At 46.5% G+C, this 13,832-nt stretch overlaps 1 protein-coding gene across 14 annotated transcripts in view; it reads right to left on the minus strand.

The window, feature by feature from the left end:
• LOC149873982 (phosphofurin acidic cluster sorting protein 2-like) overlaps nt 1–13,832 on the minus strand; it is a 205,894-nt gene that overhangs the window by 27,425 nt on the left and 164,637 nt on the right. For 11 of the 14 annotated variants that reach the window (XR_016443193.1, XM_090054101.1, XM_090054087.1 and 8 more), the window contains exons 3-8: nt 6,402–6,491; nt 5,710–5,835; nt 5,272–5,434; nt 4,982–5,073; nt 3,589–3,669; nt 1,625–1,684 (exon numbers count right to left, since the gene is read on the minus strand). Coding sequence is in view for 13 of the 14 variants with exons in the window: in XM_090054101.1 (XP_089910227.1) it covers nt 1,625–1,684; nt 3,589–3,669; nt 4,982–5,073; nt 5,272–5,434; nt 5,710–5,835; nt 6,402–6,491 (612 nt within the window). In the remaining variant the exon portion in view is untranslated. The remainder of the gene's footprint in view (nt 1–1,624; nt 1,685–3,588; nt 3,670–4,981; nt 5,074–5,271; nt 5,435–5,709; nt 5,836–6,401; nt 6,492–13,832) is intronic. The other 3 variants (XM_090054132.1, XM_090054125.1, XM_090054070.1) reach the window with 1 other exon arrangement.

Consider the following 13,832-nt stretch of genomic DNA (forward strand, 5'->3'; position numbering starts at 1 on the left):
ATACCTACAGGCTGGGGAACTCCCCTCTTGTCAGCATGGAGGCGGAAAAGGATCTTGGAGTCATCACTGACTCCAAGATGAACATGGGCCGGCAGTGCGGGGAGGCAGTTAGGAAGGCCAACCGCACCTTGTCATGCATCCACGGATGCATCTCGTGCAGGTCCAAGGAGGTGATCCTCCCCCTCTATGCGGCACTGGTCAGGCCACAGCTGGAGTACTGCGTCCAGTTCTGGGCGCCACACTTCAAGAGGGATGTCGACAGCATGGAGAGGGTCCAGAGGAGGGCCACTCGCATGATCAGGGGACAGCAGGGCAGGCCCTATGAGGAGAGGCTACGGGACCTGAACCTGTTCAGCCTCCAAAAGAGAAGGCTGAGGGGGGATCTCATGGCCTGTTATAAACTAGTCAGGGGGGATCAGCAGGCATTAGGGGAGTCACTGTTCCCCCGAGCACCGCCAGGAGTGACCAGGAATAACGGTCACAAGCTGGCAGAGGGTAGGTTTAGGTTAGATATCAGGAGGCGCTACTTCACGGTCAGGGCGGCTAGGGTCTGGAACCAACTTCCAAGAGAAGTGGTGCAGGCTCCTACCCTGGGGGTTTTGAAGAGGAGGCTAGATGAACATCTTGCTGAGGTCGTTTGACCCCAGTACTCTTTCCTGCCATGGCAGGGGGTTGGACTAGATGATCTGCTCAGGTCCCTTCCGACCCTAGAAACTATGAAACTATGAATCTTCAACCTGTAAGTTGTTGGTGTCCCAGGGGTGGATGATGGGGAGGCCATGAGGGGCCCAATCCTTGCTGCTGCCATGTAGCTCTGGCCCCTTCTCCACCATCCACCCAGAGGCATGAGTGCCAAGCAAAATGTCTTCAAGTGCCACATTCTGGCACCCGTGCTGGCGGTTGCCTACCCCTGATGTACACATATGTTGTTGTGTACGAAAAAACTTCACAGCAGGGTAGTAACTGTATTTACAAGTACTATGCCCTCACAGGGGTGCACATGTAGATGCAGAAATGTTTACTGCAGAACTAATCAGTCAGCTCTACAGTAGACATCTCATGCAGACACACACTGTAATTTAGTCAAATCAGGGTGGCTTTTTAAATAAAGACCAACAGGTGCCTCATGAAGTCCAGCACCATCTCCCAGTCCCAGGTTCAGGTTCTGTTCCAAACTTCTAGGATACTGGAGCTCTTCAAATCAGCAGAAAAACAGGACATGGTTGTTTCAACCAGCCATTTTTCCCTAAGTTTGAGAGAGACAGCTCTCAAATCCTGGAATTTCAGAAACAGAAAGTACCATGGGGTGCTCCATGTCTCAGGGTTGTATTCTCCAGGAGGCAGGAAATGCTTAAAATATAGATACACTGAAAGTACCATACAGGTCCTTCTGCTAGCAGGATGTCTGCAAACTCACCTACATCATACTGAAAGAGCATACCAGATCTCCCTGGGGATGCTGGCTCTGGCCTGGTCCTCCCAGGATTCTATGCAAGGTAAAGTACACAGCAAGACTTGAGGGCCATCATGGAATGTCCTCTCACACATGTGCCATGAAGTAACTGACCCCAAAACAAAGTGGGCTGCTGATGCATCACACAAGAACAAGTCAACTGTTTCTTACCTCATCTGTCACTTTAAATCTCTTCAGCAAAGCAACAAATTTCTGCTTGAAGTTTGGTTGCTAAAATGAAAGGAAGGAGAGAAAAATTCAGCAAGGTCTAAGTGTCCTGTTACCTCCTGGCTGCACTCACTGCTCTATGGCCCAGCTGGGGCTGAAGCTGGCAAGTGTAAGTGGTAATGCTTCCTTCATAGCTTCCCAGCTACCAGATAACTGAGCAAAATGGGATTATGAGCTATTATCATCTGACCTCCTGCACTAGCTAAACACAGAAGATGATCTGATCCTGCCTAAAGAGCTAAAGTCAAAACAGAGGAACAGCAGGGAAAAACAATATTGCTAACAAGCAAAAGACTCTGAGAGATGCCAGGATCACAGCTTCCTAGCACCTCTGCAGTTTCTCTGTTCAGTCATGACAATGGAGATATGCCTTTCTATAAGATCCTGTCTGCATTAGAGATGGGCATGGGCCAGTAAGCCCTGCCTTAGGTTGTATCAGTGTTACTCTGTGAGACAGCAACACTAAATGAATCTTTCCAGTGCAGAGAGGCCTACGGCACACCCACTGACTGGCACTGGTGCTGTCTGCCACTTCTTATTGGGAAGCTGTAATGAATGTACAAAAAACAATCCCTACCAAGAAAGTCTGCTCAGCAACATAGACCCATTCCCCACCAGGGCCCACTAGCATAAAACCTGAACCTAGTGGCACTCACTGCACTGCCTGATCTACCAAAGCAGGTTTCCCCCACCCTTTTAGATTGGTGACCCCAAAGTAAATGTAAAACATCTTCCCAGCATAAAAGTGAAAACTGGGTTGTGGTACACCCAGAGAATGCATGTGTAGGTGCATCTGGAGAGGATGAGAAAGAACACTTGGCACTGAAGGCTGTGGAGGAAACCTGACTGCATGTGCTTTGGATGTAATAGCATTTTCTATACCTCACAACCCCCATGACTGCCTTTCATGATGCCCCCAGGACATCAGGCCCTACGGCTGAGGAACATGCCCCTTGTGCATGGGAAAGTTCTGGCTAGAGACCTAGCATGGATGAGATGCAAGAAGGCAAATGAGGGCAGTAAGAGCAGAGTGCTGGAAAATGCAGAGTACAAATGTCTGCCATCGTGTGGCACACGGATACGTGTGCAGGCAACACTGCAGCCCTCGGAAACCAGCCAGACAGTGCAGCATACAGTGCAGTTTGCCCTAACCTTTGCAAGGCATCTCAGGCTCTGCTGGGATCTGGGAGATGACTGAGCCACAAGTCAACTGCCAAGTTATTTTCTGGAGCAGGGTGTGTTTTTACACATACACACAATGCCTGCATGCAGACAAAACCTAAACACTCTGGAGGCCAGAGAGAACAGACACAGCTTCTATGCCACACACTCAGATTTAACCAGTCTGTCTAACTCAGGTACTCTTTTGCTTGAGAGGAGAACACACTTTCTCTGATGGCACTTGTGTTCTGGAAAGCAAGAACCCTGCATCACTAACCTCAGGTGCAGGCAAGATGTGGAGAATCTAGGACCTTAACTCCAGTATCCTGCTGGGGACTGACTTAAAGAAATGATTCTCAAGCAGAGTGCTATGACACCCTGGGGTGCCTTGAGATCTTTTCAAGAGTGCTGCTGTGTGCCACACACTGTGAGGTGTGCAAACATGATTCAAAAAATAAACCCAGAGATTTCAAATAGGAGTTCATAGTGTTAAAAATATTCTGACCTGCTGCGGTCTTTTGAGTTCTGTGCAACAGAAGAACGACTTTAGTATTTTTCTGTAGTCAAAAAAACAAGTGAAAACTAAGCTAGCATTTTCCGAGGGGTGGGAGGGTCTTAAGGCTAAAAAGGCTGAAAAACTTCTGAACATCATCCTCCACCACTAGTCCCTTTTGAGCCTCCTGCTAGGTTATAGGTAGGAATTAAAATCCCCAAATGCCTTAGAGAATAGGAAATGGTGGTATTACTCTGGTCATTGATGTGGTTCTGATCATTTTCCTCCTGGCTTTCTTAGGTTTCCTCATTTCATCTTCTTCATCATATAAATCCTAAATGGCAAGAGATGACAGCATATCAGAGGCACATGGAGCACAGGGAAGGCCTACACATGTGGAGTCTGTGCATGCCACAGCCCCTAGTTTCTGCAAGGACAGGTTCCTTACCTCGCTCACTTGACACCACTTTCCATCAGGGTTCCTCTTCCCTCCCCACCCTCACTGCTTATGGCTTATTCTGAGCCCCAAGGGGGCCCCAAAGGTCCTTCGCTCACCTGCTGTCTGATCAGGACAAGCATCAACAAGGTCCAGAAAATACAGTACTAGAAAAGAAGGTGGTGCCCTTCCAAGGCCCATTTGAACTGCTTCTTAGAAGTTGCCCTTGCTGTAGCCAAACCAATTATTTCTCAGCTTATCAGCTTTCACTGTGTAGCTGCTCAAGGTAGGGCCCACAGCTGAACCAAAGATCCCTTAGGGCCAGAGCCCTGGGTTACCCAAACAGCGTGGCCTCCAAAGATGTGGGGTCATGGTGAATATGGAGCTGGACATGAGCCTCCAGTATGATACTCCAGACAAAAGAGCTATTGAGGTCCTTGGATGTATGAACAGGGAAATCTCAGGGAGGAACAGAAAAATGCTATTCTGATGAGGCCTTGATGAGACCACCGTTGGAATATCATGTCCAGGTCTGGTGTCCACAATTCAATAATGATGTTATGAAACAGGAAAGGGCTTGCAAGAATGATCCAAGAACTGGAAACCTGTCTTACTGTGACAAACTTGAGGAGCTCAGTCTGTTTATCTCAACAAGAAAGGTTATGGGGGTGACTTGATCACAGTTTATAAGTATCTTCAGGGAGAACTGAAATTTTCTCCAGGGAGAACTCTTCACTTTATCAAATGAAGGTACAAGACAATCTAATGCCTGCAAGTAGAAGCCAGGCTAATTCAAACTGGAAATAGGGTGCAAACTTTAACCATACAGGCAATTAACTCTCTCTAGGGGCTGTGGGAAATTTGCCACCACGATCTATTTATGGTTTATTTTTAAATTCATTCTGGAAGCTTTTCTGAAAGCTTGCCCCTTGCTCAAAGAGATGATCACAAAGGTTATTTCTGGACTTCCAATCACAAGTTGGCTGGTGCCCCACGGCCCCATTCTCTGCTGTGAAGTGCCACTATTCTGTGCTTCTCTGAGGCTATAGCAGATGGTCATCCCCAGAACAGGAGAGGACTCTGCGTAAATGAAGAGTCTGATGCACCATGCCTCCTGCCCTGGGGAGAGGTGAGAATTTTACCTCTCACTGAGGACAGGAAGCAGGACCAAGCTAACTTGAGATGGCCAAAGAGGCTGAGCCATCCTTACCTGGCCCTGTACAGCATCGTCACTGGCTTCCTGCTCCGAGGAGTAGCTATCATCCTCTTCCTCAGAGTAGTTATCGATGTCTGGAGAACGATCTGAAGTCACAAAATGCAGATGCCATGTCCCAGCATGACACCTTGCTCCCACCCCAGAAGCCAAGGATATAATCTCTCACCAGTTCCCACAGCCCTACCCACAGATGCAGTTTGGGAAACACCCTGCCCCTGAGCAGCTCAGTTTCCCCCAGCAGAGAGAGGAGCTGGCATGTCTTGTCTTGGATGAAGAATACATACCTGAGGCTTTGATTTTGGGACCAGAGGGCACATTTCCATCTTCATGGTCAATGGGTTGGCTTGACAGGGAATAGATACTGATTTCAGCCACTTGGATGCTCACATCCTTCATGTTGCTGTGCAGGCTGAGAAGCTGCCCTCCATCTGTTGGGTGCTGCATCACCTGGGCAAAGAGACAAACACCCATGTGCAGGGGTGAGGCTTCCAATGCTAGGATGACTCCTACACCCAGCAAGAATTCAGCCTGGAAACTGCCCTCTCACTGGGAAAGCCCATTTACTCTGCCAGCAGCCAGCAGTTTGGAGGGTTCCCAGCTTCTGGCAGATGCGCAGCACTCTCAGGTCAGAGCAGCCCTAAAGCTAGCACCCCCATCAGTACAGGCATGCCAAGGCTCCCAGGCATTCCCCAGCTCCTCGTTTTCCTCCCAGAGCTGCTTACCTCAGCCATGTTGATGATGCCAACTGCCAGAGTCTTGTAGCCCAGAAAAGTGCGGTTCTTATACCTCTTCTTTCGCTGTAGCATGATTTGCAGTTTGTTGCCATCCCTCTTCAGGAAATGTGGATACTGAGGTGAGAGAGAAATCACAAGGAAATAGCAAGGCCAGGAGTGGGAGCCAGGTCTGGGGTTCAAGCCAATCTTGACCTCTCACCACCAACACCTTGATGAGAGTACATGACATGCAGTTCTCTGACCACCCCAGCCAGGTTCTTCACCCCAGACTCCTTCTGGGCATCTCTGAGTTCCATTTCTGCTCCCTGGCCCCAGGCACATCACTCTCCCTCTCTAGCATCCTCTATCTCCCTCCTGTAAGCTGTGTCCTGAGCATAAAGCCATTATAGCATGACATCCCGTGAGATCCCATCAGCACTATGGAGACGCTGTGCTGTCAGGCTTGTCAGAAAACCTTGGGATACTCAGAACTTCTGGCTTGAAACTGGGAGATGAAATCAGCCTGGTGCTACTAGTTAGATGCTGACAGCACATTCCCTGAACCAGGTGGCAAAGTCCCTTTCAGATACCAAACAAATGGCAATTTCCTGAAAACAATGTTTGTTCAGAAGGTGATAGGACTGTCGAAGATCTTGTTGGGGTTTGGGGCTCTGCATTGATATCAGCAAGGCAAAAGTTACCTGTAAAGAGAATGTCAGTTCCAGGTCCGTCTCCATCACGCCACCGGGGGGAAGGACATACTCATTGGATCTCAGGACTCGCTTTGAACCCTGCAAGAAGAACAGGAGATGCGCATGCCAGTTAGCACAGACCTGCTCAGCTGGAAATGCAAGTCTGATATGCTTTATACACAGGGCAGTTCACTTTATGCTCAGTCACCCTGGACTTACCGGCACTAGAGATGAAACAAGGACATTAAATTCTTTCTAATCCATCCACTCCAAGACCAGACCCACCTGTTTCCCACAGGAGATTTAGAAAGGCTTTGCAAGACTAGTCTTGATATTTCCAGTGCACTTCCCTTGGGAGGGTATTCCACAGTTCACGAGGACATAGCCATGACCTCTAATGCCACTACAGACTGTGGAGTTAACTCTCTGTCAGCTAACAGAGGCATCCTCCAAGGACAAAACAGCATTTTGTATGCCCTTCTGCTCAAGCATCTTCATCCACTGCTTGTTTGGTGGCATTTCATGATATTGTACCCAGATGAATTGCCAAAAGAATGGGTTCTGGTCTACCTGACTCCTGAGCACACAAATCCTGCTAAAGGGAAGGACACAGGAAACAAAGCAGTACATGGGAGATGATCGTGACAGTGCCCCAACCCATGGGTGGACACTGCCATGGGAGCTCATCTCTCCTCAAAACAATGACCTAGCGCCCTGGCTCACCAGCCATCAGTGAGAGAAGAGTACTAGCTTCCAACCTCCCGCCCCACTGAATGAAGCCAACATGGTTCATGTTGCATATTATCTGGGAAAGCCCCACAGGGTACAAGTGGGACTCTTGGGCACACACAAAGATGGACGAATCTATCTGAAGGAGGCACGTACTGTTCAACTTACTCATGACTAGTCTGACCAAAACCACTCCTTCACCACTCCATCCCTGAACTTCAACCATTATCAGGTAGGGCAAGTTGTAAGATGTTCTGCCATCAGGGGGTCTTTGATCTAAAGGTAGTGAAGGAATCATAAGTGTCCTGAGATGTGCATTAGATAAGACAATACAGAGTAAGGGACCAATTAAAGTAGACTTGTACCCTCTAGCAAGCTCACACTCCAATGAGACACACACACACAACGGGTGCAAAGAGTGAGACCACACAGTATGGCACACTTACACTTACCATTTCTTTTTCGGACAACAATCACCATCCCCAATACTACTGTTTCCTTTTACTGAACTCCCTTTGTTTTTGTGTTATGAGACAGCAAATACAGATCTGCCCTCTCCAGACTATCCAGCTTTTTATACTTTTATTGTGTCCCCTATTATTTGTCTCCTTCCCATCTTTCTAGGGTTCCTTCATATGAGAGTGCTCCAGGCCCCTGATCATCCTCCTCAGAGTCCCTCCAGCTCTTTTTGAGATATGGGGCACAGGGCACAGAATAGCTGTAAGGATACATCACTGATTTATGAAAGGGTGTTTTAGGATCACTGGGAGAGTCTCAAGGCAGGCAAAGAAACACCAGGACTGGTTCACTAAGGACAGGGCAATTCAAGTTCTGTTGACAACAAAAAGGGGAGCCTTTTAGTGCTTGGCAGAATGGCATCAACTATAAACAGAAGCAAGACATTTATTGTCACATTAAAGCTGAGACCCAGTGGAAAATTTGAGAGTGAAAGGACAAGTGGTGGGAGAACAAAGCAAAAGAGATAAAAAATCTGCTGACAGCTGCAACATGCAAAGTTTCTTCAGCATGACCAAAATTGTCCATGGACCAAATATACAAGAAGCCATCCCTCTGAGGTCCAAGGATGGAACAGCACTCTCTAAAAACAGCTCCACTGTCAGTGCATGGTGGAAGGAACATTTCAAGAGCTCCTGAGCTGAGATTCTAACATCAAACACAATGTTACCAAAGCCATTCCACAACACCTCATTAAGGACCACCTTGCAGATGCACCAACCAAGAGGTCTTGAAAACCATTAAACACATAAAAAACAACAAAGCATGGGTCCTGATGGAATGCCAGCTGATATTTATAAGCAAGGTGGGAAAATCTCTCTAACTGCACATCATTACAATGAAAATCTGGAAACGTGAAGATTCCCAGTGACTTGAGAGATGCCAGAATCATCACCATATTCAAGAAAGGAGACAGATCAGATTGCAGCAATTATTACTGATCTTAAACATACTGATGATTGTGTTGTACATCTCCACTCATTTGAAGAGCTCCAGGTCACTCTTGTTTGCTTCTGTCAAACATGAAATGCCTGAACTCAATGTCAACTTCACAAAAACCAAGATACTTGACCAACCCACCCCAAATCAACCAGCTGCTCCATCACATATTGAAATAGGAGGCGATCCTTAAAGAACATTGGGCACTTTCCCTATGTTGGTAGCTACCTTTTCCAAAAAGTATTCAACACTGGATAAATCTGCCAGTGCAGCCTTTGGATGTCTCCAAAATCATGCCTTTGATGATTATGACATCAGAATCCAAACCAAACTTCTTGTCTCCCAGGCTGTCGTCATCCCTACCCTGTTGTATGGATGTGAAACTTGAACAATATATGAGAAATTACTGAAAGCTTTGAAACATTACTATCAGGTCACTATTTTAGAGATGAGCACAAAAGTGATTGAAGGCCAATCTGAAGACATGCGATATTAACATCAGTTCTTGGAAAACTCAAGCACCTGAATCAGCCCCAATGCCACTGTGATGTATGACAGCATTAATCATTTTTAGCAAACTTGCCTCACTGTGGAGGTGGATAGATGAGAGAGACAAAGGGAAAGAACTGTGACCTGACATCATCAGGATCTACTCCTTTCTTCTGGAACTAATTGCCACTACTCCTTAATTACTCAAATCTCAAATTTACTCTAATTAAAGACAAGATTTTTCTTTCTTTATGTTGAATGAGGAAAAACCCTTGTCTTGGATTTGAGTAGATACAGTAAATTGTTGTTTCCACATCACAAGCCTCATCAAGATATTACCAGCATCTCAGTTGCTTTGAGCCCTTCTGTCCAAGCATGCACATTCTACAGTGCTCAACAGGCACATGCAACACTACATGAGACGCTTTATCACACAGTTGACTAACTGACTTCGTAGTAAACTGTGCAGCAAATGCAGGTAGCAACTTAACTGTGTGGTAGTCTCTACAAATCTACACGTGTAGATGGCTGACCAGGAGCAAATTTGCTCCCCATCAGCCTGGACAGCAGGGGGTGGAATAACAATCGCCTCCCGCAGGAGCTGCCTGCTTCTGGGGTAGGCTCCGAGAGTGTGGAGCCTGGGCCAGGACAATGACCCTCTGCCCTGGCAGCAGGAAGCAATTGACTAGCAGCAATTGGCTAGCGGCAAATTGGCTGGATGGTCGCACCCAGAGAGTGGTGGTGGATGGGTCATTTTCAACCTGGAGGGATGTGGGCAGTGAGGTCCCCCAGGGCTTGGTTCTGGGGCCTGTACCGTTCAACATCTTTATCAGTGATCTGGATGTGGGTGTGGAAAGCACACTGTCCAAATTCAGTGTCAGCACGACACCAAGTTGTGGGGCGAGGTGGGCATGCTGTGGGGGAGGGACAGAATCCAGCTAGATCTAGACAGGTTACAGAGATAGGCAAATGAGATTAGGATGGAATTCAATGCGGACAAGCGCAGGGTGCTGCATCTAGGGTGAAAGAATCAGTAACACACCTATAGGCTGGGGAACTCCCTTCTTGTCAACATAGTGGCAGAAAGGGATCTTGGAGTCATTTTTGACTCCAGGATGAACATAGGCCACCAATGTGAGGAAGCAGTCAGTAAGACTAACTGCACCTTGTCATGCATCTACAGATGCATCACAAGCAGGTCCATACAGGTGATCCTTCCCCTCTATGCAGCATTGGTCAGGCCACAGTTGGAGTACTGCATCCAGTTCTGGGTGCTGCATTTCAAGAGGGATGTGGCTAGCATGTAGAGGGTCCAGAGGAGGGCCACTCGCTGGATCAAGGGACAGCAGGGCAGGCCATACGAGGAGAGGCTAAAGCACCTGAACCTATTCAGCTTCCACAAGAGAAGGCTGAGAGGGGATCTGACGGCCATTTACAAACTCACCAGGGGGAACCAACGAGAATTGGGGAGGCTCTGTACCCCCGGGCACCACCCAGGGTTACTAGGAATAATGGTCACAAATTGTTAGAGAGAAGGTTCAGGCTGGACACCAGGAGACATTACTTTACAGTTGGGGCTGCCAGGCTCTGGAATGGGCTCCCAAGTGAGGTGGTACTCTCTCCAACCTTGGGGGTCTTCAAGAGGAGGCTGGACAGATATTTGGCTGGGGTGTTATGACCATGGCACCTATTCCTGCCTGGGGCAGGGGGTCAGACCTGATGATCTGTTTAGGTTCCTTCCATTATGAAACTATGAAACAATTTGCTCCCAGTCAACATCTACATGTGCAATATGGACCATTAACTATTGTATCTACAGTACAGGTACTAGAAAACGGTGCACAGTAACTGCAGCACATGTGTAGATGGTGATGCTTTATTGTGCATTAGATTAGTCTAATGTGCAGTAAAGCATCTCGTGTAGACGCATTCAGTGATGGTTATATCCTGAATGAATCTGTCTAATCCTTTTTTTGAACCTATACATGTCAATGTTTTCCAGTAGTGGACTGCAATCACTCAGCTCAAGTCTGAGGCAGGACAGTACTAGGAAATGGCTGCTACTTTTCCTATGCAGTGTAGCACACACAAAGCCCCTTGTCACCCAACTACAACATGGTTGTCACCAAATGTCACCAAAGGTCCATCTCTTCAGTTAATTACATGTTGTATGAAAAAGAACTTTTTTTACTCAGATATAAACCTGTTTCTTAACAATTACTTTTCTTTCCCACATGAAGCACTTTGCACTTATCAACACTGAATTTCATCTGCCATTTTGTTGCCCATTCACTCAACTTTGCAAGGTCCTTCTGCAAAAGCCTGTGATGTGAGACTATCAAAAGCTTTTTGAAAGTCCAAATACGCTATACTAATAGGATCACACTGATCCACTCGTTTGTTAATGTCCTAAAGAACTGTAGTAGATTGAAGAAGCATGACCACCCTTTACAGAAGCCATGTTGACTATTCCCCAGCAAGTCCTGTTTACCCATGTGATGGACAATCCTATTTTTTTATAATGGCTTCTACCAATTTCCACCAATATGAAATAAGCCTCAATGGAATGTAATTCCCTGGATCCCCACTGAAGCCCTTTTTAAAGATTGGCATTACACTGGCTACCCTCCAGTCTCTCTCTCACAAAAATAATGGAATGAATAAGAGGAAAGCCAGCAGCTTCAGCTGCTGTCTGAAGTTCACTGCCCATCATGATAAGAGTTTCTCAAAATTCCACTTAAAGCCTTTCAGTCAGTCTCCTTTAGTAGTTGCTGAGAGGTGCATGACTCTAGAAGAACACCGTAGTGCACCGTGGTGCAATAGGTTGCAGGCATGACCCTACAGCAGACACACAACACATGACTGGATAAGTACAGAACAGCAAGCTTTCAGGTTCAGTCTCATAGAGAGCCTTTTTTAGAATAAATTGTAGAAAACAAGATGTAGACCAGCTAAGCATAACTGACTTACCTGTAGCAAAGTGCATGTAACACCTTTACTCACCCAGGGGTAGTGTTAGTGTCTCGATTTCTGGGTGTAGTGCAAGGACCATGAGAGGCTCTTTCTCACCCCCACTCTGGCTTAATCATTTCTACAGCTGCATTTAAAGCAGTGTGAAAACTGCTGAGGTTGGCTGGCTCACATCCATTTCTCTGCCATGATAATATGTCACCTTATGTGGTTAGTTGGTCCTGGCCTTCCCTGGGCATTTTGCACATAGCAACCTTTCTGAAGAGTCTTTTCTCTGGTTGCCAAGCCATTCATTACAAAGAAGTCTCTTTGGTGTATGATCATCAGTTGTTTAAGCAGATTCCTTTCCATAACTCCCAGCTCTGGCAGGTTCCCTTCATAAATAGCAGGAAGCAGAGAGGACAGAAGCAGCAAACGCAAATTACCTATCCAGCTCAACTCATTATACTTTTCAGAATTAATCTGATCCAGGTCACAGAGATCACATACTATGCAGATTTTCTTCTGAAAAAGTTCTAGTCCCAGCAAGATTAAGTGAAACATGCTTGTCCTCTGTGGAAGCAAATGGATTAGTGCAGCCTAAGGGGGTTTGGTTTGGCACTGGCAGCTCTAATGCTTGCCTGTCCAAACTCTTACGCATTTTGTTGGTAATGCCCTTTTAATTAGTCTTAAAATAATATTAATACACTGAATATTTCAAGGAACTTCTCTGCAAAGAAAATCATTTGCACTGTGGATTGGAAATGCCTTTCAAACAGTCTTTCCCCTTTTCCAGGGTTTCCACTCGGAGGTATCTAGGACAGGCAGAAGAGCTCTTTGCCCTACCATACCTACAAAATATCCAAAAGAGGAAGCAAAAGTCTCTCTTCCTTCCTGACCTACAGGGAAGCTGATGCTCTCTGATCAACAGGCAAAGGGCCTGAACCAAAGCCCAAAGTTCATGAAGACTCCTACTAACTTCAGCAAGCTCACAATTACCACAATCAGGCTCAGAACAACCAGTGCCTGGTCTACTGACCAACTTGCCAAGATTTACCAAAGGGGTAAATTGATTAAGATGATTAAATTAAACTAGTACAGAGCTCAGGATAGACACTCACTCCAGTAAGTCAGACAAGTTGCTTCATTACCAACTTTAGCTAATACCATATTTACTCAAATACAAGACAAGGCTTTCCCCCCCTCCCCAGCTTAAGGAAAAAAAGACCCTGATGCTATATTTGCATACAAGGAGACCTCATTAAATACTCTATTTAAACTGCTGCCAAAAGTAGCATATGCTCAGTAATAGAAACCAAATATGAAGTTGATTAAATGCAGCCAACATTGAATGTGACTATAAAACATTCAGTAAACATTCCGCCTTTTGGGGCTTTTTTTTTTTTTTAATCTTGTGTCTTAGGGCAAATCTGCCAAATCAGTTCTGAATTCTACTGAATGAGCAGAGCTCAACTGTTCACATCTGTGTGGTGCTACCACTGGCAAATATCCTACCTCCCAGACTCTTCAGCCTGTGAGTTCAGATATTCTCAATTCCATGGCAGGCAACCTATGTGCAAGCCACAAGCCTGGAGGCCTTGGAGTTCAGATGGTCCCTAGTTTTCCTTGCCCCTAGCCAAAAGGTCAAAGGAGCAAGCTAGAGGGAAGCCCAAGAGCAATCCCTCATCACCATAAACTGTATAGCCAAGGTCCTTGCAATTGGAGGCATTTGTAGACTCTGGTAGGGGTCAGCACTGTGAGCAGGCTAGGGACAAGCCTTCACTCTCTAACTACACCAAATCATTCAAGGCCAAGAAG

This window comes from Crocodylus siamensis, chromosome 1, assembly GCF_052110815.1.
Source record: "Crocodylus siamensis isolate JL-2025a chromosome 1, ASM5211081v1, whole genome shotgun sequence".
NCBI lineage: Eukaryota > Metazoa > Chordata > Crocodylia > Crocodylidae > Crocodylus > Crocodylus siamensis.